The 22,354-nt window shown below is 43.1% G+C and overlaps 1 protein-coding gene across 1 annotated transcript; it reads right to left on the bottom strand.

Annotated features, from left to right (window-relative positions):
• Window positions 1-477: 477 nt before the first annotated feature.
• On the bottom strand, window positions 478-21,914 carry aclya (ATP citrate lyase a). The gene is made up of 28 exons (XM_040122908.1): window positions 21,695-21,914; window positions 18,648-18,822; window positions 16,690-16,812; window positions 14,647-14,709; window positions 14,284-14,474; window positions 11,701-11,780; window positions 10,959-11,089; window positions 9,625-9,743; window positions 8,877-9,013; window positions 8,710-8,771; window positions 8,498-8,615; window positions 8,201-8,355; window positions 7,525-7,618; window positions 6,819-6,960; window positions 6,503-6,671; window positions 6,306-6,410; window positions 6,022-6,218; window positions 5,865-5,946; window positions 5,661-5,771; window positions 5,403-5,530; window positions 5,195-5,288; window positions 4,013-4,167; window positions 3,767-3,917; window positions 3,524-3,667; window positions 3,117-3,230; window positions 2,926-3,008; window positions 2,420-2,496; window positions 478-2,318 (listed from the first exon to the last, which is right to left on the bottom strand). Exons 2-28 carry the CDS (start codon window positions 18,804-18,806, stop codon window positions 2,224-2,226), a joined length of 3,279 nt encoding a protein of 1,092 aa, XP_039978842.1. The 5' UTR covers window positions 18,807-18,822; window positions 21,695-21,914; the 3' UTR covers window positions 478-2,223.
• Between the last annotated feature and the right edge of the window lie 440 nt (window positions 21,915-22,354).

Here is a 22,354-nt window from a genome sequence, read left to right as displayed (position 1 = left end):
GTCGGACCGTTTTTACTCTCATCTGAGTACTCTGGTCAAGACAGCAACACAGGACGTTCCCATCGATGACAGATTGACCTGTAATAGCGGGAAAAGCACAGGCGCCATTGATAACAACAGTGACGGTTCTGTGATTAACCATGCCAGCAAAATATATCATTTAGGCACATGCACAATAGCAGGATCCTGCCATAGACACACCTACATGGAATTCAAAAAAAAAAGTTATTGTTATTAGTCACACCTGTGATTCACAGGTCAGGTTAAAATGTCGAGAGGCCTGTATATTCCTGCAGAGTTGCAGGTTCTACAGATTTAACACTAACAAAAAAATGTAAAAAAAATAAAAAATAAAAAAAATATGTAAAGAGCACATTGAGAATTACTTATTTCAAATGTTTCAGGAAGTAGCCCAATGCCACCTTAACCCTGCACATGCATTCAGTTGCCACATGGACTGTTCAACATTGTGCCTGGAAAGAGGCTTAACTGTAACTATAGCAAAAGGATAACACTGCACACACACACACACACACACACACGACCAGAGTGAAATTATACTGTATTATTACATTACATCAATTACATTTTTATTTTATTCAATTACACAGTTGTCAACATACAACAAATCAGTACAGAGGCACATTCAGCTCCTACTGAAACAGTTAAAAACAAGATCGATGCGACAGCACTGGTGAGGTTTCTGGTTGTCCACAGAATTTTTTCCACAATTTTGCAACATTCACGTAAAAGATGACACCGGTGATGGCTGCCGCGTATTCTCTTTCGTACCTCATAAATTGTGGGAAAACTTAAAGTCTCATGTGTGTGAGCAGATTGTCCAAAGAAACTGGATACAAACATAGCGATCTGGAAGGTGTGTTACATTCTGTATGGGGAGACTTGAATGTTGTCTGTGTCCTATTAATTGGTTTTGTCAAAACAAAAAAACAAAAAAAAAAGTCAGTGGATAACAGATGGGGAAACGTGTTCAACACGGGGCATGGAATGACCTTTAAAATCCTACTCTAACATAGAAATGAAACGATACGGTGGAGCAATCTCAACTGATTCAGAAAATATGAAGACCTAACGTTAATCATGTGAAAATACATAATGGCTTTTAACTACTAAAATGAACTGCTGACACAAAAAATATTTGAACAACAAGCCAACTTAGTGTAATGGGGTTAGTGCTTTTATATGTTAACAATATCAAGACAAGGTAGACCTAAAAAAAACAAAACAAAAAAACCCTAAATATTTTTCTCATACATTTCTGATAGAAGATGGGATTCTAACTGCACTGTGGGATCTATGGAAAAATGCCCTAATCCACTTAAATAGCTGAGGAAAGAAAATAAACACAGACATTACATATTTATTTTCCCGCTATTATTAACAACTCTCGGCGTCCATTTAAAAAACCTTGTGGAAAATGCTCCCCACATTTCGTACCAGCTGACGGAGAACATTTCCTGGGAACCGAGAGCGGCAGCACCTGCCAGGAATGACTCATAAAATGGTCCCCTTCGCCACAGTAGGCGGACTGCTGTTTCACTGTTGCCACCGTGACGGATGCATTACAGAAAAACCAAAACGATAGCATTCCTGTACCATTTAGTTATCACTAGGAATACGTCTATACATAAATAAAGCTCTGATCTACAGTATGTTCTCATATTATAAGTATTATTGCACTACATGTTCATCCCTTGTAGCAAGCTCATGATTTTTAATTTTTTTTTTTTTTTTTAAATGGCACAATGAAGAGAGCTGCACAGAGACACAACAGTCTGTGACAGACACACATGCTAAGTTAATACAACGGTGTAATATTTCGGGATGAATAACAGTACCTCGCTGTTGTAGCCATGAGAGTAATCGTGGTGGTGGTCAAACAACTGACTCGGTGGTTGAATAATCCAGTACAAGTATCACCTGATTCATCATCGACTCTCCCTAACACAAAGTCAGACCCCGAGTATGTTTGACTGGACCCTTACAGTTTAGCAGGCTTTGCCATTTTTTTCCACTGAACCGCCAAAGACGTAATACTTCTTTTCAGTTTTTGCCATTAACATCTATATTAGTAGTAACATCTTCCCAATATTATGCCACTCGAGGTGATAAAGTATGGACAGGAGGATCGACAGCCGGGGTGAGGGGACACAGGGGACACAGGGGACATGAGGCTGGCACTCTCTGGTTTAGTCCCTGTGATTACATGGACATGTGCTCAGGGAGCACATAGGAGATGTCATCCCAGGGGTGGCGATACAGACCCTGCTTCAGCCTCTTCTGGTCCAGGTAGTGTCCTGAGGAGACAAAAAAAAGATTAATAGACGTAGAAGGTAAACTTGTTTGCCATCTTGCATACATTACCATAGCAGTGTGTCTGCACAGTGAAATGACTCACCAATGAATCCCATGCTGCGTCCCAGGACAAAGATGCCATTCAGAGCGCCAATTTCCACAAACTCGTCAGCTTCGTCCCTGTGGTGGCACGATGGACAACAAGGAAAAGAGTTGTACAATCTCAAAGACATCTGCACTCAGTGCAGGCATAACATTACGTATTTTATACATAAACTCAACTAGGTAAAGTGACTACCACTTTTAATTTGAAGCCACTTTACGTAGTAAAGTTTTTATTACTACTGACTACTTTTGTTGTGTAGAACGAAAGAATATTTTCCCACTTTTTAATTTGAAGCCACTTCGGCATTAAGTAGTAATTTTATTACTGACTACTTGTTTCTGTACAGTGAATCTTAGCTGAGAATATTTTCCCACCCATATATTGTGCCAATGTACTAATAAGCCTTAGACTTGTAAGTTATCCAGTACAGGTGTCACTGTTAGGAGGAAAAAAAAAAAAAAGTATAAAGACATTGTGAAGATGGCCAGTATATATTGGTTTACCTTGTAAAACCACCACAAGTCCTGAGCAGGTCCACAAAGGCCACACCAATGAAGCCGTCCACATTCAAGATCAAGTTGGGTTTCTATTACCACAAAGCAGACACAGAGGGGAGAGGAAAAAAAACAAAACAGGATCATGTAATACAAAAATGGTGGATTTCGTAACAAGATGATTGAGTAATAAATCTTACTTTGGATGTGGTAATCTTCTCTACATCTAGAGCGTAGTCCAGCAGCTGGTTGGAGGGGAAGTGCTGCTTCACAAAGTCCTTCAAGATCTGGACTCTCATGTCTGGATTGTTAATCTGAGAAAACACAGAGAACTCCTGTTCTTTCAAAATCTTCTTTCTCCAATCTATCAGTCTTGTTTTGTCAAGAAATAACCCGACATTTTTCTATAGGCTTTAATTTTATTCATTTCCCTAGTTGCTCGTCCTTTACATGAGAATTCTGCCCTCAAATCAATATTGGCAGTGAGGTGCAGCTCTTTCCCCTCTATTGTTTGATGTTCATGAAAAATTTCTAACTTCTGAGTTGAAACATCATTCTGCTGCCATCCACGCTGGATGTGAACATGCTAGGGAGCTGCGCTACTCACCGACTTGACTCTGTGCCCAATGCCCATGATCAGTTTGCCATCCTTCTTCATCTTGTTGACAAACTCCATAGGCAGCATACCGCTGTCAAAAGCCTTGCTGAACTGCTTTGCCGCGGCATCCAGAGCACCTCCAAAACGGTCACCCTGAAGAGACAAGAAGGGAAAAAAATATCTATATATTCACCGTTCATTTTTTGCAGGTCAGTAAATAAGGGACATTCCTCAAAGGGAGTAGTGTCTTACAATGGTGAGGAGACCGGAGGTGAGGCTGGAGATGAGATCTTTGCCAGCTCGCGCACACACAATAGTGTTGTGGGCACCAGAAACAGCAGGGCCGTGATCAGCAGTCACCATCAGGCACATCTCAATGAACTGGCAGGCATACCTCGGCAACCTGCAAACAAAGTGGGGAGACGACACGTAACGATTTTGGGGTTCAAGTATTTCTAAAGAGTTTGTTTATCGCAACAGCTAGTTCGGGAGGCCGACCTCCTCTGGAACCAGAGCAGCCCCAGAGTTCCTCCCAGGCCTATTTCGGACTTGAAGACCTCGGTGATGGGCATGCCTGCGTAGATGAGCTCCTGACCTCTCTCGTCACAGATGCTGGTCATGAAAGAGGCTGGCTTACGGATCAGACCAAGCTCCTGCAGGGCAAACGGACGCACAGAGGAAAAAGAAAAAAAAAACTTCACTTTAGGTACTCACGGTTTTCCATTTGTTGCAATTTAAAAACAAATGTTTTGCATTTCATCGATGTCAAGAATAAAAACTGATCTAGTAAGCGAAAAACGTGACTCAAAAAAAAAAAAGGTGTGTTAATGGGCATACTCACTCGTGCCCAGGAGTAATCCATTGGCACAGTGGGAGGAGGCACCTCTTCGGCTGGCTCAATAACTCCTTTGGCAACAAGGTCATCATAAACAGATCTGCGTGTATGAAAGAGACATGATAAAAAGAATACGAACAAACTCATCTGAAAATGGGGGGAATATTTATCTTAGCATGAGGAACTGCAGTAATGAACATGACTGTGCACTGACTTGATTATCTCGCCCAGCTCATCAAAGCTCTTAGGGACGAAGGCACCAGCTTCTTTCAGAGCCTTGTTCTTAGCCACTGCGGTCTCAGAGGCCTGGTTGGCACAGGCTCCCGCATGGCCGAACTGAACCTGAGGAGGAGAAAAGGTGTGACGTGGGTCAGACATGTCATTAAGGCAGTCAATCATTCCTTAAAGTCTCTCATTATCAAGGCACCTAATGGTGCCCGAAATGCACCAGACTCTACATCTGCCCTCTCACCTCTGAGGAGAACATGGTGGCACAGGTGCCGATACACCAGCAGACCACTGGCTTTGTGATCCTGCCCTGTTTGATAGCCTGGCAGATCTTGTACTCTTCTGTGCCTCCGATCTGTGGAAGGCAGAGACAGATACTGGATGTAGCAAAAAAATCAATAAATGGTTTAAAGCCGCAGGCAGCAGTGCGCAGAGATTTATTCCTCACCTCTCCCAGTACGACAATCATTTTTACTCCAGGAGTGTCTTGGTAGCGCAGCACGTGGTCAGTAAACACAGAGCCTGGGTATCTGCAGGAATTACACACCAATTCAGCCCCACAGGCTCACATACTGGAGATTTAAAAAAAAAAAAGGTGTGTTAATGGGCATACTCACTCGTGCCCAGGAGTAATCCATTGGCACAGTGGGAGGAGGCACCTCTTCGGCTGGCTCAATAACTCCTTTGGCAACAAGGTCATCATAAACAGATCTGCGTGTATGAAAGAGACATGATAAAAAGAATACGAACAAACTCATCTGAAAATGGGGGGAATATTTATCTTAGCATGAGGAACTGCAGTAATGAACATGACTGTGCACTGACTTGATTATCTCGCCCAGCTCATCAAAGCTCTTAGGGACGAAGGCACCAGCTTCTTTCAGAGCCTTGTTCTTAGCCACTGCGGTCTCAGAGGCCTGGTTGGCACAGGCTCCCGCATGGCCGAACTGAACCTGAGGAGGAGAAAAGGTGTGACGTGGGTCAGACATGTCATTAAGGCAGTCAATCATTCCTTAAAGTCTCTCATTATCAAGGCACCTAATGGTGCCCGAAATGCACCAGACCCTACATCTGCCCTCTCACCTCTGAGGAGAACATGGTGGCACAGGTGCCGATACACCAGCAGACCACTGGCTTTGTGATCCTGCCCTGTTTGATAGCCTGGCAGATCTTGTACTCTTCTGTGCCTCCGATCTGTGGAAGGCAGAGACAGATACTGGATGTAGCAAAAAAATCAATAAATGGTTTAAAGCCGCAGGCAGCAGTGCGCAGAGATTTATTCCTCACCTCTCCCAGTACGACAATCATTTTTACTCCAGGAGTGTCTTGGTAGCGCAGCACGTGGTCAGTAAACACAGAGCCTGGGTATCTGCAGGAATTACACACCAATTCAGCCCCACAGGCTCACATACTGGAGATTTAAAAAAAAAAGGTGGCTACGTACCTGTCCCCGCCAATGGCCACACCTTCAAAAACACCATCAGTGGTACGGGAGATGATGTTGTTGAGTTCATTGGACATGCCGCCCGAGCGGGACACATAGGCCACGCTGCCCGGACGATAGAGCTTGGAGGCGAGGATGTTATCCAGCATGCCTCCTGTGTTCCCTATTTTGAAACAGCCCGGTTTGATTCCCCCAACCTGGAATTAAAAAAAAGACAGATTTGCTTAGGAGAGCACACAGAGGGAAATCCCGAGCAATCTCTTGAAAGGTGAAGCAAGACTAACAGTTGCTGGTCCAATGATTGTGACACCCTTCACATCTGCCGCCTTGATGATCTTCCTGGTGTGGGCTTCGGGGATGCCCTCAGCGATGATGGCAATGGTGTGAATCTGAAAGCAATTGAATATAAAAAAAAAAAGGGTCAACTTTAGAACCTTACTTAAAATTGTTTAGCTTCCAAATGGTAGAGGAGGGCATTTACCTGTGAGTACTGCATGGTCTCCATGGTGCTATCAAAGGCCGAACGCAAAGAGGCAAAGTTGATGAGCACGTCCACATCTGGGTGCTTCTTCATGGCATCACTCATGTTCTTATACACGGGGATGAGGATCTCTTTATGGCCCCAATAGAACTTCTGTTTATGATCTCCACTAGAAGGCAGCCATGGAGAAAGCAATTTGTCACACAGTGCAGGAACACTGTCTAGAGATGCTCATTACGTTAAGTGCACAATAAAGAGCCATTACACTGACAGCACACCAAAGTTAACTAATGGACAGAGGAGCGAGACCACTTACGTGAACGGGTAGACCATAGCTGCGACAGACGGCTCATCTCTGGAGCAGACATAGTCAAAGTCCAGCATGCCCTGTACAGCCCGAGTCTGCATACCCCACACTATGGACTTGGTTTGTTTGCTGAAGAGGGTAGTTGCCTTGGCTACAGGGAAAGGAAAGCTGTTACCGATAGAAGCTGAAGACAAGGTGACTTGTAAAATGGATGTGCTCTGTTGAAAATTTTCCAGAATTTGAAAAAAGGTCATTTCTGCCAACAATAAGACTAAAAAAAGCAGACAGAGAAAGGTCTGTCATCACCACACAGCCCAAGCTTCAGGGGTCTGGTGTTATAAACCTTGTTTAGCTGCCTACAGCTTCTGTAAATAATTAAACCAAAAAAAATAGTAAAACATGTTGATTTTTAAGATACACCATTCAGCCACAACATTAAAACTAGTAACTGGTTTTAATGTTGCGGCTAATTTTGTGGATGAAAACACTGTCAATTTCGGTTTGATTACGTTTGGACTGCACCGTCTCCCTGCTGTCCAGAGAGGGCGCTATATTACCTAAATTCAATCAAGCTTGATCGCAAGGCTTCTACCCATGATGCTGCCCGGCAGAGGAACCATGTATGAAAACACATCAAAGCCTCTTTCCCCAGTGCAGTGGTGTGTGTGTGTGTGTGTGTGTGTGTGTGTGTGTGTGTGTGTGTGTATTTTCTAACCAATAGGAGCTCCACTTTTGGCCTTCTTGGCTGGTGAGCTCTCTACTCTGGCTCTGTTTTCAGAGAAAGAAGCAGTTCTGCTGGAGGCTGGAGTCTGCAAATGACAAGAATAAACAAAAAAAAACAATGAGTATGACCTTTATTTTGTGAGGCAATATAGCTCCCGTTTTGGGGAAATGGTCTCAGGATTTTGGGCCCCACTGTGTGTGTGTGTGTGTGTGTGCATATAAATTTTTATACATGACATTCCATTTCTTTCTCCTTGTCATTTTCCTATCATCTACCTCTACTTTTGGGAAGAAAACCGGCAAATATATGCGTGTGTGCACATTTGAAGGCACTCGCGCTCTCCTCGCTGAAAGCCATGCACATTCTTAATGGATGCCTGGAGGCAGCCGCGGTGGGTAACTGTGTCCCACGACTATTTGAGTGAGAGCAGTCCACAATGCCCTGCAATGCTCTTATACAAAAAGAGCCTCTGGGCTTCGGATAATCTGGTTCACTAAAAAGGACAAGACGGTAATGACTGAGACAGAAACTGTGGCATGTAAGACTTCTGCTCACTGTGCCACTAAACTGCACCACACTAATAGTGGATCTGACGATGTAAATTCACTTCAGTGAGCCGACACCATGACACCCCTTTTAGTCTCCATGGAGCCAATGTGTGTCATACCGATGTGCTGCCGCTGGAGTTGAGCAGGAAGTTGGCAGTGTGGGCAGCAACAGGAGGCTGGTTGGGGATTGGCCGGTGGCCCAGTGCCATGCCAACAATGGCCGTCATGTGAGTTTCTGTGCCAAAGACATGGATGGGGATTCCAGTGGTCTTGCCTGAGGAGAGCAGGCAGAACAAACTTAGGTGCGGTGTGTGAAAACCAGCAGGTGCTTCCGGATAACGACGTGCTCAAGTGATACTCTCATACTTAAGATATTTAAAGTATAAATCAGTGTAAAGTAAGAATGTACAACATACCAACTTCACCCATCACTCTGAGACCTTCCTGGTAGTTGGGGCCTCCACGGCGGACAAAAATGGTGACCTCATGCTCCTTTAGTGGCCCCTGGTAGTCTCTGATGGCTCGAACAATACCCTAGCAAAGACAAGGATATACTCAGTAAATAACTTGATATGGAGTGAGCAATATAAAAGCTACGAAAACAAACAGAAAGCATGTTATAATGTACCTTAAATGTTGCTGCAACATTTGTGAAGTTTGCAATGCTTCCCCCAATGATCAAAACCTTTCCTGGGAAATAATAATATCATTGAAACATTATTTAAGGGCGGAAAAAAAAAAAAGAGAGGCTACTTTCAGTACACACAGTAAGTTCTGACACAGCAGTTTTCCTACCATCAGGGTGCTTCTCTCTGGTCATCAGTGACAGTATGGTCTTGGCGTAGTCATAGGTCTGCTGTTCGCTCGGTGCCCCTGAATACTCCCCATAATTGGCCAGCTCGTCGACGCCGCCCAGGTCACAGATTGTGTCACTGAGTGAGGTATACATTGGTCACCCATACAGAGGAAAAGGCCATAGCAACAACAGCTGTCTGTCAGACAGTCTTTTCAGCCCCAACAATAAACATAATTCCAAGAAAAATCAGATAGAACTTGAGCACTAAACTCCAGAATGCACTTGAGACTAATGCACTCTCTGTATACTCTGAATTAATACTGTACTGTAAACAGACACAACAACTTAACAACGCACAGAGGGAATAATTAGTCATGGCTGATGTTTCTGCACGTCACACTTTATACCTCAATAGACAGCAAAGCGAGGGAGGCACCACTCATTCTTCCAGACTCTAAAAAACAGCACTATCTAAGAATCCAATTTCAGAGGCACTTAAACGGGCAGAGTCTGAGCTGCTGCCCCATCAGTCTCACTACTGCCTTGCTGGCATACGCCCCTAACGCTAAACCCATTTATGTGTAGTGTAATTAGTATAATGAAAATAAAAATCAGGGGGAGATTTAAGCAACAAAGAAAAAACATCCAACTGAATTATTTCGGATACAGTACGTGGCTACTGGTGTCTTATTCATTCAGAATTTGATTTATGTGGCTTGGTGTTGCTCTGGCACTGCGACTGGGTACCTGTACACCACTGAGGCACCTCCTCCCGCCACCATGGTCCAGATCCTGCCTCGGGGGTTGAGCAGGGTGAGTTTAAGGCTGGCACCACTCTTGGCATCCAGGTCGGCGATGTAGGCCTCCTGCAAACGGCAAAGAGAAGGTCAATGAAGAGGTGAGAGAACGCTGCAGAGGTAGCGGGTGGGGGTGGGTGTGTGATTGCGGCCTCAATCAGAGCAGGACCTTCACAAGCACCACTTCATTTGGCTACAATTCTTTGCGGGGGCTTGCACTGATGTTAAAGAGCCAGCCATTGGAAATACTGCATAAATATTAAGAGTGGTGGTGGATGGGGTGCGCATCAGCGGTTTGTTTGTGACAGTCAGTGCCACAGCTGGTGGCTGAGAGTGAAAAAAGTTCCCAATCAAAGACACCTGCTGTCCCCCATCTCCACCCTAGACTCGCAGCAGCCCAATTAGACCAGCCCGTCTGGTACAAAGACGGCTCGTCTCCAACAAGCTCCTACACACAATAGCCAAAACTGTATACATAAACACTTTACAAACTACTTCCTTTATTTTCATCTACATTGTGTTTATTATTGAGCTGTTGTTGAGATACAAGTTATTTGTAGCATGTTGCTCGACAGTGAGGGGTTTGATTTAGTCAATTTAAACCTCGATCTAAGCCTAGTTTCTACATAAACCGAAAACACAACTACTTCAGTATATGAGGTGACATTATGCACAGGTCTCTGCCCAGATCACCTCTCCACAGGGAGTCATAAAGGCTGATTAACAGCTGTGCGTTTATACTACCCTTCCTAATTTAAGTCCACATGGGGCGCCTAGGACAGTAGCGGCTGCAACAGAGCAGTAGCGAAAGGTAAACCCACTGAAACGGAGTTTATTTTCTTCTTAATGCTGACACAAATATTTATATAAATCAAGTTCATGGAATGCAACACAGCTAACAGCGGCTGCTTTAGGTAAATTAAGCGGATTTAAGTCTTGGGGAATGGCTCTACATGAAGTCTAGATCATAGTTTACCCCCCTTTATTTAATAGAACGAGATAAAGAATCAAATCCATGTCCTTATTTTTTAGAGGTTACGGTTTAAGTTTGCGATAACACTAATATTTGGACATTTTCTACTGTAACTTTAGTGAGAATCTAATTTTAAAATGATGAAAATTGTCTTAAATTAGCTCTAAGATTCTTAATTTACTACTTGTACTCCATAGCTTCAGTGAGCGCCCCCCCCCTCCCGTCTCACTGGACGACAACACCAGCTCTTTGATGCTGACAGACCGAAATCTGATGCACTGGTAGCTGTGTCTTTCCAGTCCCCCCCTCACCTCAGGATAGGCCTCCCTGCCGAAAGGCGGAGGGAACTCCACGTCGCCCCACTTGGCCTTGCAGATGTAGTCAGCCGTGGCATCAATCTTGGCTGCCATGTCCAGCACGTAAACGCCATCTTTTGTGACCACTAAGGAGCATAAAAAAACAAAAACAAACAAAATGTGTTGGAGTCTTTACCCAAACGAGGTTTAGAAAAAAAACAGCCACCTGCTGATATTCACTATGTTGGCACAGGGCTTGAGCTTTAGAATAGGTCAAGGGAAAATTGTTGCTTTCCGTTGTCTCCCTGCAGGAGGTGGAAGGGAAGTAAAGATTGGGAGGACGTGGTATGACATCAAAGCAGGGCGAGCCAGTCTCCACACCCCCAAACCAAATCCACAGCAACAGCTGCCAGAGGGCATGTACTGGTGCCCAATTATTCCATTATAAACACAGACTGCCTTCATCAAACAGCAAATGCATGAATTATTCACCCATTTCCTCCCTCTGTGTTAAAGATGTGGCAGAATCAACTTCTGCCTCTTGGTTTCAAGATGATGTTTTATTATGCATTGATGTTTTCCTCCCCAATTTCCTTTTGATGTTCCTTTTCTATTTTCACAATCTGATAACATATTTATGAATCTGTGTTGGAATAAAGTATTAGTGCCATCACAATTGCTCATTAAATCATAGCCATGTTATTGGGGATTTTAGCAAAAAATAAATAAAGAAAGAAAGAAAGAAAGAAAAACCTACCCAGTGGGTTGATCTCGAGGTATGTGAAGAACAGGTCTTCATACAAGTTAAAGAGTCCCACAATGAAGCTGGCCAGGACCCTGAAGGGAGATGAAACACGTGAAACTTAAACTTTAGGATCTGCTGCTGCAGCACCGGTATTGACTGAGGATGTCTGGTTACTTTTATTGCATTACCAAAAGTTACAAATCACATTAGAGCTGAAAAAAATAGTCAGCTGATCAATCAACAGACAATTAATTTCCAACTATTTTGATTACCGACCAATCGTTTGAGTCACTTTTCAAACAAGGGTGCCCAACATTTACTGGTATGAGCTTCTTAAATGAGAGTATATTCTGCTTCCCTCTGTTTTGTATGATTGTAAATCGTATACCTTTGGGTTTTGGACTGTTGATCAGACAAAACAAGCCATGTGACGACATCACCTTAGGCTCTGAGAAATTGTAAGAGGGATTTTTTTTACATTTTTTGGATAAAACAATTAATTAATTGCGAAAATATTGGGTTGATTAATTGATTAATTTATTATCTACATAAAAATAATCTTTAGTTGCAACCCTAAATCACGTATCAATGTAGGATAACTGGAACTTTAAGAGGGTAGAAAAAGAAAACGTTAATTTCTCAAATCAATACACAAAAACCTATTTAAATTATCTTCTAACTTACTAAACATTCACAACATTTCAATACAAATCTCTTAAATGCATACACTGCTTTTACAGTTTGGTTTGGAGTTAGTTATTTCTTACATTTTTATTGATATATGTTATATATTTTTATATTGATTTTACGTTTCTGACTGTTCTGTAAATCAAATTTTGCATGAAACAACATGAAAGTTAAAGTTAAAGTCATGTATTTAATTCTTCCGGTGTCACCGGGTGTCTATGAACACACATGACCGAACATGTCAAATATGCGGTTTTATAATTGGGCTATGCGATAGAATTTCCCAGTAAAGCTGAACAGGAAGCTGTACAGCATTGTCATTATAAATTCCACATAATTCGAACATGACAAACAACAGGCAATAATCACTGAAGGATTGTTTATGCCGAGCTGGAAAGGAAACAGTATACCTGTAAAATAGCTGCAGAGAGGTTACTGTAATAGGAGGAATATTCTAATTTGCTTCCTCCTTCACGTGTCAAAACAGAGCAGTGGGGCGTGGAGATTTACTGGAAGAGGAGGGGGGGTGGGGAGGTTGGAGGGAGGCAGTATTTTGCTCTCCTCTCCTGCTTGTCAATTGTTCAGGCAGCTCTGAGCCTTTTGTAACCATGTCAGCCTGTTGTCAGGACTCCGACTGGCCCCTGGGAGAAAACCGTGACCCAGACCCAGGGTGACTCAGCTTCACATGTCTGATTCAGACGGGGAGGGTGGAAAAACGGCCCAGTGCTGCTCTTGTTTTGAACCCAGAGAGTGAGGGGAGGGCGAGGAGAGGAGTGTACGGGGGTGAGGAGGTGAGCTGGAGCTGGCATAGTGCTGTCCGGCACGGCTTCTTCAATGTCTGCCAAGACAGTGAGTCCTGCCAGAATCTGCCGTCGCAAGAGCACTGCCGGAGAGATGGATAGGAGGGTTGGAGGGGGCGAGTCCCGGTATCGTACCCATCAAAATAAATGGACGTGCTCAGAATGTGGCTGTAGTGTAAAAAAGGCTGGGGGGTGGAGGCTGATCAAAAGGGAGGCGAAACAGAGGATGGAGTTTGTCATTTATCTAATGGAAACCCTCCTCCCATTTCCTCTTGCTCCCACTACACTTTTGTTTTCCCAACTATTTAATGGAAAATGCAAATTTTTTTTTGCCATTTTTAGCACTTTAGTGTTGAGCTACCTCACTACGTTGTGAGTGGGAACGCAAATCACGTTCAGTTTACATTTCCGTTTTCTTTTTATCTTCAAAGTACCCTCACCTGTGCTGGAGAAAAGCTGTAGTATAAATGGAAATTTTTAAGAGCGCTTCCCCCTTTTTTTTTTTTAAAAGCACACATTGATCAGCTGCTACCCAGTTAATGCTTCAAAATAAAATACCGGTCGTTTGGAAATCAGCGTGTCACGCAAACACATATAGGCTTTGAAAAGTAACAGCTGATTTTGGGGGAGTATAAGACTGAATATATGCTGGAAAAGGTGAGCATCAATGTTCCTGAACAGCCAAATATGCAGCATGTGGACACAATATCAGAAACACTTGTCTAGGTTAATAAAATCCAATATAATATACGAAAAAAAAAAAGAAAAAAAAAAAAAGCAGATTCTATTAAATATGAAGCTTATAAAATAACATTTTTGTTGGGAACATTATCACAGAGCTCTTGGTTTAACTCTACACTCTATCCAAACCTTACCGTATCATGCAAGCAACACAGACAACTATACCATCAAAAATTGCGAGTGTTGAATAAATACATCTCTGTCTCAGTCCTTGCAAAAATTGAACAATGTAAGATTTGATACTCTATCGCACTAAATTCTATAATACTCCACTATTATGTTCCCTCCCTGTATTTCAATACTGTATCATTGTAAGAAAGCTGAAGTTTTGCAATTGCAATCCAATTACTTTTTCTATCCAACTTACGCTTTCTTGTCATTTGGGACGTGGGTCAGTAGCTCTTTTTTCACAGAGTCTTCACTGATCTTTTCGTCCACCCCAATTAGCAGCTTCCTTGCCTTGGCATCCACGTCTCCTACGTCCACCCCTCCCTCATGGTGAAACAGCACGTAGTCTCCCTCCCGGGTGGCGTAGATGCACGCGTAGAACTCCTCCTCCTGAACAATGGACCATTGAATTAACAAAGATGTCAATTCATAAATGTCACTTTACCAGACATCTAATTTATGACGACTACTGTTATCTATTAGTAGTAGTGATGAGGTATAAATAAAGGCATCTAAAAACTGAGGGATGAATCGGACATCAAATGTGTAATGAGTGGTTTACCTGCTTGTGGGGAACAAATGGCTCGATGAGGAAGTTCTTGAGAATGCCCTTGGCTTTTCCCACCTGAGGATCATCAATAAAATAATTTTCTTTAGGAAAAAGGATAAAATTCACAGTTAATAGAAAAATATTTAATCCCTTATTTTCAGAATTAATTCCTGGACTGTTACCACACACGGGACCAACACTCGGCACTAATGAAGAGACATTTCAAAAGAAGAAAAAAAAAAAAAAAAAAGGAGACAGGTTGGGAAGAAGGAAAAAGAAAAAGAAAATGTTGTCATGTATGACTCTAGGCAAAGCTCCACTAAACACAGCCACAGCTCATTTGGTGAAGCTGTCACTGTTCCTCTGTTAAAGGCCAACAAGGAAAAAAGTAACCAGGGACTGGCTCAGAGCAGCCAGCCGGAGAGAACAGAGGGGAAAGACAAAAAAAAAAAAAAAAAAAAAAGGGAGTTGACATTTCAAAGACGGAAAATAAAAAGGCTGCCGATGATGGGTGGAAAAAACAGAAAGCCTATCTGTTTAAAAAGGGCTTGAGGGGCTCAGGCCATTTCAGATAAATGAACTGAGACCTCCATTACTGCCTCTCTCGAGAGAAAAAAAAAAAAAAGAGGAGAGAGAAAGGCATTCATGTTGTGAAGGCAGTTTGTATGCAAATTATTAAGTTTAACCAGTAACCCGATTACACAAAATATAACATGCTGATTTAATAAAGTGAAGCATTGTGGCCAACAGCAGTGAGAATCTTGTGAATAACATACGAAAGAAAAGAAGTGAGACACTATGTTAAAATATAGTGTGTAGATAAAATTAGTCACAGCCACTTGTATGTGACTTGTTCCTGTAAACACTGCCACCCTGATGACTTCTAGCTAGCTACCTCACTTCTAACACAAAGCAAAAAGTTAATTAGCTGTAACTAGCAGTCAAAACAGATGTAAGTGGCAACATCCTACACATGAACACGATGAAATAAAGCTTTCTTACTTATAACAAGACAAAGTATTAGGTACAGATTTATTCTACTTCGATGCACCTTTTGCATTTTTAGGGAAACTGGGTTGACAAGAGTCCACGGCCATGCCAGCCGTTGGGTGAGGCTGCACTTACGCCCGGCGGTGCCTCGAGCTAAGCGCTAACGTTTACCTGCTTACATGCTCCAAAACGACAACGCTAACATGCTGATGTTCAGAGGGGTTTGATGTTTACCATGTTCACCGTCTTAGTTTAGCCTCTCAGCATGTTAGCATTTGCTAACTGGCACTAAACACTAAATTGCAGCTGAGACTCATACTACTAGTGTTGGTAAAACTATCAAAAGTATTGGACAAAGTTAATTTTTGACTTAATTGTGGCGGATGATAAATGCTAAAGATTAAGACTCATCCAGTTGGGCACATCAGTGTTCATCTGTGTGGCTGCTTTAACTCTACTAAATTACTTTTACTCTCTGAAAAAAAAAAAAAAAAAAGGAAAATGGTGATCACGTAACAGGCTGAAACACTGCGCTCTGTCTGTCTACAATACGGCCGTGGCTTCATTTATTCTTATTTACTGCCACCAGCAGTTGCTGACAGTTTCATCTCGTTTGTGAAGAGACACCGTACATCCATGCAATCTCAGAGCGGCAACATACACACACACACACACGCGCGCTCTTCTTAAGTACTTTATGAACCATCTTCGTCTCCCCATAACTTGCTTCTTGGTCTATGAGGCAAAGCGGTGTCTCTGTGGCACAGAGATGGATCTTTTGTGCTGTGGTTATGCTGACTGGATACATGGACCGTCTGTTTATTCGCTAGCAGCGACTCGCTTCAGCAGACTGGACTGATTTACAACCAGCAGACTGACACTGAACCCATCAGCAATCTAAGCATTAGGAAGAAAAAAAAAAAAAAAAAAGGAGGAGGCTCTGAATAGAGCACTGAGACAATATTGATCGGAGGAGTGCTCCGCAGAGTGCACACCCTCAGATAGAGGGGTGGGTGGAGGTAATTGGCTGAGAAACAGCAGGGAGGGAGAGGGTGGATGACGTACCGTTGTCTCTTTCATTAGGCGGGGCTTCAGCCACTCTCTGACGCCCCTCAGGTCCAGGTTGACGCCGACAAGGCCCAGCTTCCCTCGCCTCTTGATCAGCTGGTCCGGCTTCACCACCAGCCTCTGGAGGAAAAAAAAAAAAAAGACGAAAAACACGCCGTGCGTAAGCAGGACCGACAGGCATCACCACTCAGCCTTAACTGAAAGGAATCAAACTGATATTTTTTCCATTTTCAAACAGCTCAACAGGGCGGCTAGAGTCAATTTTATACCTTATTTCATTCAATTTATTAATGATTATCTGCAATCTTATTTAAATTCATATTTCAAGGGAGTAAATCTGGAAAAAAAAAAACCTCAACATGTTTTAAGAGATGATTTCTCATGCTGCTCTGTTACATTCACATCCTGACAGAATATTTATTTGCTGAAAGCAATAAGCATGGCACGGCAATGCATTCAAACTGTTATTAAAATGTCACATTATGATTGATCGGTTTTTTAGTTAAATTTGTCAAACTCTGCTAATGAGACTTGATATAGACGCTCCATTGTTCTAAATGAGTTGTCTTTAGATTCAGCTGGAGTTAGTTAAGGAATCCATTAGTCAATCGACACAAAATTAATCCGCAAAACTTCTGACTCTTTGTTTAAAATCATGCTTTAATAAAAAAAATGTTTGCTAGTTTTCTATTACAGTAAATTGAATATTTTTGGGTTTCGGTCTCTTGTCCTGACAAAACAAGCTATTTGAAGTCTTAGAAAAAAATTGTGATGGCAATTTTCTACTTTTGTTTTTGACCATTTATAAAAGCAGCTAATTCACCAATTAAAACTGGCAGATGAATTGATAATCAAAAGTTTCGTTAGTTGCAGCCCTGGATTCAACAGACATGAATTCTGTTTCAGATTAAGCCAAATGTTTCGAAGTCGGTCACTAATCAGGAATCCAGCAGGGAAACGTGTTACATAAACTGCATTCGAAAGATTGCAAATAGAGCTTATGCAATGATGGCTGCTCATTCATATTATCTTACTTCAGTGCATGTGACCGCAGATATTTTCTTATTAGGCATGTTATCACGCAGACATGTGGGTTCATCAACAAATCCCAGGTTGCCAAATAATATTTATCACCTGGAAGCTGAGCTGCACATTATTTAAGCAGGAATCTCTCATACATCTCATTCCCTTCTGACACGACCGCAAAAATTACATCCAACCCCCTCTCACTTGCAAGTCAATGACTTATGACAGTGGAGCCATTAGTGTCTGGGTGCTCGCCAGTGAGCCAAGGGACAGGGGGCCAAGGGTGAAAGTTAATGCAATTTGCTAATCAATTTCGTGGCAGCACATATCTCCGTGTATCCGCCCTCCGCATCCTCCTTGTACCTTCCAGATAAAAACCTTCAGCCGTGATGGAGAGACAGAGGGGGAAAAAAAAAATGATATTTTTATCCTGCAGGATGAGTCATAGAGTGATTCAATTAACTTGTATTACAGCCAGTCTATCAGGTTTACTACTCTGCTATGAAGAACAATGAGAGCGGGGCAAGGTGGCGGGTAAGAACTAAAAGATCGCGCTGCGCCCCCGGGGAACCGTTTACGTAAAAAAATTCCTACCTCTGCTGAAGTCCGACCTGCCTGCGGACAGGGCAGGTGAGAAGTTGTCTACATTTTCCTCTTTTGTTCTCTTGCAAGTCAGACCTGCTGTTTTACTTTGCCGTCCGTGACGTCAGCTAACAAGCCCCAAGACACCACTCTGCTGCCAGCCTAAGTAATTGTCTCTATAAGAGGAAGTCATTTTCCACAAGCTTAAGGGAGACTGTGCTTCAGACATTAATGAGCTATAAATTTGAGATATAACAAACTGTTCATGCAGGTAGAGAAAACTCTACTTAGTCATAAACGTACATTTTCGTCACGACTGGTTCTCGGCAATAGTCTTCGGGTCTTACCTCTGTGAGCAGCCATGGGTGCTCTTGGACCAGCCGGTCGAAGTCGGTCTCAGTCGTCACGTTGGCATAGCGGAATCGGTTCTGGACAGCCGCCGACGTGCAGATGTACTTGTACAGGAACTCCTTTCCCGTCTGCTCGGAGATGGCTTTGGCTGACATGGCTGACTAGTCTAGACTGGCCACAGAAGAAGGGGGAGACAGGCACGGAGAGATGAATAGGGAGATGAGCAGATGAGCGGCGGATGTAGTGATGTGGAGGGATGGATGAATAGGGGAAAGCAGACATAAATGATGGACTGAGACAGTGAATGAGCACTGCAGTTTAAAAAGGACGACATGTTTGTACTGCTTTCTGGATTTATGCAAGATTCCCTTGAAGAATGAAAAAAAAAAGAAAAAAAACAACAACAACATGTCTGCTGTCAGAACTGTCAAGAAATGGCCTAGTAACAATGTGATTGAAAGACAGCTCAGTTTTTTGTATTTTCCATGAATTATATATATATTAAAAGAAATAAAAGAAGATTAAAAAACTGCGCAACTATTTAACTGCACAGAACTGGTAAGACTGCTAGAAAACCAGATTACATACTAAGTGCACATTCAGGCTTCCGTCACATCTGCACACTCACATCCTCTGTTTTCTCTCTTGCTGAACCAAGCAAGACACAGACGGTGAAGCCAGTGAAGCCAACTCCAACACAAATCAGCTTCGCTCTTGCTTGACCTGCACGGTAACGAGGCAACGGGCACTTATCTGCCCCTCAAACAAAACAAATCAGATCCGCGCTGGAGCTACAGCGGAGCGTGTGCAGAGCTGGACTCTGGCCACTAGCCTACAACTGCAGAGCGACCTCAGTTTGATCTGATGTGACCCATTACTAGCAGAGCTGGAAAGGAGCTGAGACGCATGAAGTGATAGGAAATTGAGTTTTCGATGCATGGACTTCTTTGACTCAAACGGTAGGACGTGATGGAAGTCAAGTGAGAAATTCAATAACCTGTAATAACATCGATAACATTTATTGCTACACCTTTATTCTTTGGCACGGCTCACGACACGACACCTGCGTTTTAAACTCATGGCGTCATCAGTATGAGTCACTCACCCCTCCCGACAATAAATTCGTGATCAACGTAATAAGAATCTCAGCAGCTATTTTCTGTCGTTCGACCGTACAGAGGAGTCACGCAACATGGAAAGCGTTTGTGTTCAGTGACTAAACCGAGATCAGGAAAAACGGGATAAGCAATTACATCGTAATTTGCGACTAGAGCACCCGCAAAAATACGGTGTGGACTGTGGGGACCGCTGCGTCACGGAACCCCGTCCCCGATGTGGCGTTTGCGCTCGTTTCACACGACAGCAAACACCACATTAAACTGAAATCTAGTCGCTCGTTGCCACCACGTCTGATCAACAAGAACATAATGTACTTCTTGCACAAACGCGGCTTTTACCCTGATCCAAAATGGTAGTTCTAAACAATAACATTAAAAGATTTATATCCGTTTCATATAATCTATTACGTGTCCACTGACTTAAATGCCAACAGGTATATGCATGAGATCATTCCCTTGTGTTCATTAGATCTGATCTGCTTTAACCTCAACAACCATAAGAGATCAAAAGGAAGTTGAATATTTGGCAAATTAAATGTAAATGTCCTGTTTATAGTTAGAACTCAGAGTTCTGGCTCTGTTCTGGTAATCGATGATCAAAATTGTTTCAGTAATTTTTCAAGCAGAAACGCCAAACATGACCTAGTTCCAAGCTGTTCATTGGTGAGAATTTGCTCCTTTCTTTTGTCTCATGTGGCAGTTTGACGGATATCGTAAGGTTTTAGGCTGTTGGTCTGACAAAAACGACCAATCTGGAGGCATCTCCTTGGGTTTTCAGAAATTGTGATTGGCACTTTTCACTATTCTGACATTTTATAGCTGCGAGGACGAATCGTTTAATGCATCGCTCTGCTACAGACACTCACTGGAGCAGTTTGACTGGAGGGGCTGGAGGACTGGATTCTGCAACAGTATGTTCAGTAAACACTCCTTAACCCGGTGGGTCTGTGGATGTTACTGCTGCTGCAACTCAAATGGACTCCAGCATTGAGAAATGGGGCTCATTTCGGCTATGATACACCAAGGCCTCCCCTAATTACCGCCTCTCAAAGCCTGACAACCACTGTGCAGCCGGTAACCTTGCAGCGATGGCGCACCAGCTCTGTCCGTTTCTTCTATGCGTTTCATTAAGCTGAAAGCCCTGACGTCAGTTCGGACTGGACTCCCTGCTCTACACTGCGGCCCAGGCAGCCATTTCTTCAGTGGATTAATGGAACTGCCATGGACCTCTCTCACTATTGATCACTGTGGCCCCCGGTTCCAGACCGGGGCCGCACATGGGTTTCCCCAGAGCATCAGCCCTGTTCCACAGATCATCCACTTTCTCCCCGCAGCTGACCTGTCAGGAGGCGTTAAACATCCCTGCTCCATAACAGCAGCAACACCGGTCCAGGGGACGCACAGTGACACTGGAGAGCAGGAGATGATGGATGGCAGGAGGGGGGGAGGCAACATCAGACACAGATCTAAATCAATCACAAGGGCACACTACATCAAATCAGACAATAAGGAAATAAAATAAATAAATAAAATAAAATAATGCCATAAAAAAAAAATCAAAGTTGTAGTTTCATGTTCACTTTTAACTTCACCAATTTCGACCCACTCATTTAAACAACAAAAACCTGTTTGACTTTGCGAAAGGTTTGAGTCACACATCCTGGAGAAGGAGGATTATGCCAACTGTTACATTCACTTACAAAAGAGCCAGAAAAGTCAGATGGCAAAGCATTTTTCGTGTTGCACCATTCAGTGAATACTTCCAGGGACTGTTCTAAACTTCCGACTAGCCACGATGTAGCGAGAGTACGGTGTCCTGACGTGGACCGCGGTGGACTGAGCAGCTCGACCTGTCTTTACATCTGACGTGTTGTCGGAGAGAGAGAGACGCGGACACGGGGGTTTAGCAGCGGCGGTTGGTTTACCTTGCTCGCGGCTCGCGGCTCGCTTCGTCCCCCTCCTTTCTGCCGGCTGTGGGAGTACGCTGAGGCCGGACGCTTGAGTTTTTTTTTTTCTTTTTCTTTTTCTGCGCGGTGCTGCTCCACGCTCGGTGTCCGCGGAGACCAGTGGCGCCGGAGAGAGGAGCTTCGTGCGAGTTTTGTCCCTGTCCCCCATCTGCCGATCGGCTTGGCCGATGTTTCCTGGCTTCCGATTGGCTCGTTCCGAACCGTACTCTATTGCTACCTTCAGGGGCTGTGGGCACCGGGGCATGTGATCCAGACAGTACATTGGGAAAGTCTGATTGGTTTTTTTTTTTTATGTTAGAGATCAGATTTTAGAGTCGCTGTGCTTAAAAGAAATATCAACATGTGGAAAATTTCAGTATGCATTCGCATTAATTAAATACTTTTCCATAAATCTTATGTTTGCTTGTGTATCTGACTCATTCTCACTGCAGCCCTAAAATCAATACACAATTACATGTCTAAAGCACGTTTTCTCCACTTCACTTCAACATAAAGGAACAAAAAAAAACAAACAAACATGAATGTGATGGAATGTAACTAAGCACATTTACTCTTAGGACAAAGCTAAGTTACTTGCGCTATACTTGAGTATTTCCATCCCATGCTACTTTACTTCTA

Source organism: Xiphias gladius, chromosome 3, assembly GCF_016859285.1.
Source record: "Xiphias gladius isolate SHS-SW01 ecotype Sanya breed wild chromosome 3, ASM1685928v1, whole genome shotgun sequence".
NCBI classification, from domain to species: domain Eukaryota; kingdom Metazoa; phylum Chordata; class Actinopteri; order Istiophoriformes; family Xiphiidae; genus Xiphias; species Xiphias gladius.
This window is presented reverse-complemented; position numbering and strand designations above follow the sequence as displayed.

Excerpts from the sequence above, each read along its gene's own strand:
- aclya (XM_040122908.1), bottom strand. The coding sequence starts at position 18,806 with ATGTCAGCCAAAGCCATCTCCGAGCAGACGGGAAAGGAGTTCCTGTAC. Across the intron at positions 14,710-16,689 it reads GCCTAATGAAAGAGACAACG|GTGGGAAAAGCCAAGGGCAT; the intron begins GTACGTCATCCA and ends GATGATCCTCAG. Across the intron at positions 5,289-5,402 it reads GAGCTGGGCGAGATAATCAA|ATCTGTTTATGATGACCTTG; the intron begins GTCAGTGCACAG and ends TCATACACGCAG.